This window comes from Penaeus vannamei, chromosome 12 (assembly GCF_042767895.1).
Source record: "Penaeus vannamei isolate JL-2024 chromosome 12, ASM4276789v1, whole genome shotgun sequence".
In the NCBI taxonomy this organism is placed as follows: domain Eukaryota; kingdom Metazoa; phylum Arthropoda; class Malacostraca; order Decapoda; family Penaeidae; genus Penaeus; species Penaeus vannamei.
Window position 1 is genome coordinate 29,444,012 of NC_091560.1, and position 5,000 is coordinate 29,449,011.

A 5,000-nucleotide genomic window follows, 5' to 3' on the forward strand; every position below is an offset into this window, starting at 1 on the left:
CCAACACGTAACAATACAAGTTTTTTTTTTCTTTTTAGGTATAAGTTATGTCACACGCCTGGGGATGCTCGTACGGCCCGCTCGCACCGCCAGATGCAGCGTGGTGTCGGAATGGCGACGAGGAACTGAACCACAGCCGCAGCTAGGGACAGAGGAAGGAAAGGAACGAGGCTGGAGAGAGCTTTCCCCTTTTTTCCACGGGCGTTTCCCCTTGGGTCCGCAGGTCGCTCCCCAGGCATGATCTGTGTGCTATGGAGGAAAAGACCGGACAACAGAAGTGTATAGCATGAAAGTAGTTTTCTTGGGTATAAGGGCGACTATATACACACACAACTGGAAGAATCTGATCCTTGCTCGCACAGGCATGCAACGGCCCCCCTCGCGACGCCCTTCCTCCTCCTCTGCCGCCGCCGCCAGTCTCCTTCCCTCCGACTCGAGATGTCTGGAGGCCGAGCTCCGGCGGTCGAGGAGGAGGAGGCACCGCCCAGAAGAGCTCCTCGTTTGTCTTTTAAGTTTGCCATCATCATAGGCTGGTCGCTGGGAGTATCTTTAAGTTATTTTGACTGGTTTATATACAACGTTGGCTTCTTTTTGGCTCCTGTTTTTTACAGTTTGGTACTCGAGCAATTCCAATTTCCAGAGAATCCCTCGCAATTTTTTGGTGTGTGTGAGAAAGAAAACATTTCGTATCCAGCACTGTTATGCATACAAATGGCAATGTCCATAGAAAATGAGTTTGTTGATCAAGCATCGTTTTAAATTTCCACTCCCTCAATTTTGTTTTTGTTTTCGTAATTTTCACGTTTTATCTTATTTACAATACACTTGCACGCAGCTTCACCGGGACCGGCGATCAGGTAACATCAGCGGTTCCCAAGGCTGTGAATCTTGTACAAAATACTCCTGGATACTTACAGCCAACAGCCATTGCACTAATCCGCCTGTCACGGCAAAAGTTCAAACATGCCAATATTAAACAGGTACAATATGTGCCCGTTTTACTTATATTTTTGTTAATAAAACATACTGATAGTCCAGATGAAACAGACTCGACACACGCATACACACGCCGGTAAACATCAACTACCAACAAATATCCCGCTACCGGTCAAAGTGAGCCTTTTCCACCTCTTCTGATAACGGCTATTTTCTCCGTGTTGTGAGTAGGAAAATCGTCCCTATCAACGTGTGCGGCCGTGGCTTACTAAAGCGGGTTTCGGGACAAATAAATGCACCGCTAAAAGACTAGAGGGTTTGATGAACGAACATCTCGTCCTGCTCCCGCCTTGGCCGACGCTGTTGGACTAGAACCAGCTAAAATAAATTTGGGAAAATACTTAACAGTCATCCAATCATGAATATAATTACAGACAAAGACTAACCTAAGGGTAAAATGATATGTACAATATAGATTGCTTACTCAATCTGATCAAAGGCGAAATATGAATGTGCACCTTTTGATAATATGTGCCATGATCACATAGAAAAATAAGAATTTGTGCTCACAACTTAAACCACGTGATTAATTAGAATATCAACGCTTTTTTCTCGCTTAAAGAGAAGTAAAGAGTAATGCAGCACAAAACAGCAGACTTACCCTATGACCACTTAACAGCAAATGGGAAAGTAAGCCCTTCGGTTCAGTCGTTTTCTTTCACACCAGCACAGAAAATGGGACAGCAGCACGGCGGCGCTTGCCACGCTGACACTTCGAAGCTACTGGGGCACTTCCATAATAATTATATATTACTGTCACTGGTGCATATGTTGTACATCTTACCAGTAATATATTATACAGAATGAACACCATCATCTTTAAATGATTGAAAATACTATTTTACAAACTTTTAAACAAGGTTTGGAAGAGCAGAGAACTTGTATTCCATTGAAGTGAGAACACAGCTTCTGTACGGATTATTATTTTGTAACTCTGCACTTATCTACTATACCTTCTTGACGGTCCATACATTGAGTCCAGGGTAATCAGTCACAATACTGTATCACAGACATTTCCTCTCATAGTCCTGCACGGCCGCAACGTACTGTATTTTCAAGCTTCATATTTAAAATCCCATTTTGGTTTTGGTTTTATCTCTAAGTAATCGTTAAACAGTTCTGCCTACATCAGCGGGAGGTCCGGCTCAATACATCTATTAACAATCGCTCTGATGATACAAAAAAGTTACAATATGTAAAATCCCAACAATAATCCAGATGAATCAATTAACCCCAAATGTTTAGTTACGCTAATTCAATATTTGTGCTTCATGACCCATCAGCAGCCATGCACGCAGACTTCGCATGGATCGAGTCTCCATGGACGATTGAGGTCCGCCTCGCCAGGGCTTCGAGGGGCGTGAGGCTCCTGCCGGGGGAAGCTCCATCAGGGGGCTCCTTCGGCCCTGGCTGGCGCGACCTTCACTCACACACACACTAAACACTAAATAACGAGGATGTCCACCAACACCGCATCCACAGCTTCAGGGGGAACAGTGTACTTTTTTTTCTCTCTCCCTCCCTCTCTTTCTCTCTCCCTCTCTCTCTCCTTTTTCCGAGGTTTCACCTCCAGCGTCTTTACGCACTTTCCTCCCCTCCTTCTCCTCCTCTTCTCCCACATTCTTCTCATTCTCCTTCGCCGTTTTTCCTGTTTCTCCTCCTGCTTTACTGGGTGATGGGTGGTTCTCCTCGAACTTCGGACTTGAGCTTGACGAACTCCTTGGCCACCTCGTCGTTGGTGCGCTGGCTCAGGATGCGCAGCACCGTCCACCCCGTCTCGTCCATGTGGCACCGCTTGCCCAGGGACAGCCACGTGGCGCACGATCCCTGCGGGGGAGGAGGGCCGTTAGGGGCTTGCTTAGGGGGGGGGGTGGAAAGAGGGAAAAGGAAAAGAGTGAGAGGGAGTGGAGGAGAGGGAGAGAGAGGGAAAGGGAGAGGGGGAGAGGAGGAGAGGAGGAGAGGGAGAGGGAGAGAGAGGGAAAGGGAGAGGGGAGAGAGGGAAAAGAGGTAAGGGGCAAAGGGAGAGGGAAAGGGAGAGAGGGAGAGAGGGGAAGAGGGAGAGGGAGAGGGGTGGAGATAGACAGATAGATAGAGAAGCAACAAAACAACATGAAAAAATGACTGTATATCATTAAGATTCTTAAAGCAAATATATAAAAAAAGAAAAAGAAAAGCGAATACCAATATTTCTCATTCAAACCTAAACACAATCATAAAAGAAATTCCTTCCTCCATTAAAAAAACAACAACTTCGACATCAAATATCAGAAAAAAAAAAACAATCGTCTGTTCACGGCACCTGGTCGACGATGTCCCTGAGCTGGAGCACGGCCACGCCCACCAGCCGGTCGTCGCGAGCGAAGCAATAGTCCTTGATGCAGATGTGGAGTTCGAAGCTGTCGGGCCCCTCCTCGCTGCCGATCAAGCTGGGGAGGAAGGAAGGAGTTATAGGCCGCGTTAAAAGACTTCTTTTGGGGCTTTGTTGTGAATCTTCTTTTGGGGTCTTACTGATGTTGCAAATAGTTTATGTTGATGAAACGAGCTGAATGAAGGATGATTTTTACACACTGTGCAACCTTCGCAGTATCATGATGAATATCTCTATTCTTATCAAGTTCGGTAAAGATCATAATCCAGCAAACGGGGAATTGGGGCTCTCAAGCGAAATCCCAAAGCGAAAATCAGAAACCAAAGAGTCCCAAAGCCCTGATCTTCCGACGGTACTCACAACTGGACACTCTCGTTGAACTTGGGCGACCAGCTGTTTGACTTGGACTTCGTGGCGAACTTTCTCTTCTTGTCGGCGAGGTGCGGCCCGATCAGGTTCACCTCCACGAACGGCCGGAACATCCCGCCCGCCGTCGTCGGCCACCGGAGGTCGTTCGCCGCCACCACTGCGCGGGGAAGGGAGGGGGAGTAATGGAGGCGTTTATTATTAAACAGATATGATAATATTTACACGGGGGAATATCTCCTGTCCTAAAATTAATATATCACCCTTGGAGTCGGAATGCGTGACAACAATAATTCATAACAGAAATATTTCATTTTTATTCAAAACTTCTGCCTTTCATTGAAAAAACAAAACAAAAAAAACACATATCAGTGAAATGAATTTCGACTTTCTTGTGTTCTTAAGCCTCCCTTTATCTTGATCAAAGCACATTTCCCCATGCAATATCCGATTACTTGTAACAAACATCTTCCTTTAAGAAATGGACCTAGCGAACCAGGGGATCCAGAGCAACCAGGACAACTCACCCTTGACGTTGATGCGCTGTTCTCCCGTACCCGGGTGCGTGTACAGGTCCACTTGCACGCTGATCTCGCCGACGGTGCCTTCCTCTGTAGAGCCTGCAGAGGGAGAGGGCGTTAGCGGGGGCGGGAGTGGGTGCTGCTTGCGCCTGGGGAGTTGTGCTCGCTCGCTTTGAGGAGGCACAGTTTGGTCCTTCTGTCAGGATCGCTGGTTGGAACTAGCAAAGTCTCGAGAGCAAGACTGCAGTGGCAGTGAGGTTGAAAGCAGTGATGCTTGCTTTTCCTATTACAATGGGATGTCTCGTATTAACCATTATATGGATACATATATAAGTATTTATATAGAAGAAGGGGAAAGTAGTCTGAAGCAAACCTTCTTTTGAACAAGCAACGTTCTTTACTTAAAGGTCAGTCCCAGCGGTGTCGTGTGTGACAAAGATCATGCACTAGTCGTCCACTGTGCAGACAAGGCACTAACCGTATGGTTACTTGATGGTAATAAAAAGGCAACCGTCAAAGGTTTCTAAGAATGCCACATGACAAAGCAGCAGCATGCACAAAGAACGAAAAAAAAAAGAATTGGCAAGACCACGAACACAGCGGCAAACGAAAAGACACAGAAAAGGAAAGAAACGCATCACACGTAGAAACACACAAATCTAGAACATTCCGTCAACAGCAACGAACTCTCTCGTGGACATTCCAGTCATCTCAAACGGACACCTTGGATGGACAGCGGCTACTTTAGC

The 5,000-nt window shown here is 46.4% G+C and overlaps 1 protein-coding gene across 1 annotated transcript in view; it reads right to left on the minus strand.

The window, feature by feature from the left end:
• The window catches only part of unc-13, a gene marked incomplete at its 5' end in the record, with an annotated part of 806,055 nt that overhangs the window by 1,862 nt on the left and 799,193 nt on the right, over nt 1–5,000 (minus strand). Inside the window, 4 exon segments of the mRNA XM_070128168.1 lie at nt 1–2,823; nt 3,296–3,422; nt 3,725–3,890; nt 4,258–4,350. The exon segment at nt 1–2,823 is cut by the window's left edge and continues 1,862 nt beyond it. Of these exon segments, the coding sequence (XP_069984269.1) occupies nt 2,662–2,823; nt 3,296–3,422; nt 3,725–3,890; nt 4,258–4,350 (548 nt within the window). The 3' untranslated portion in view covers nt 1–2,661.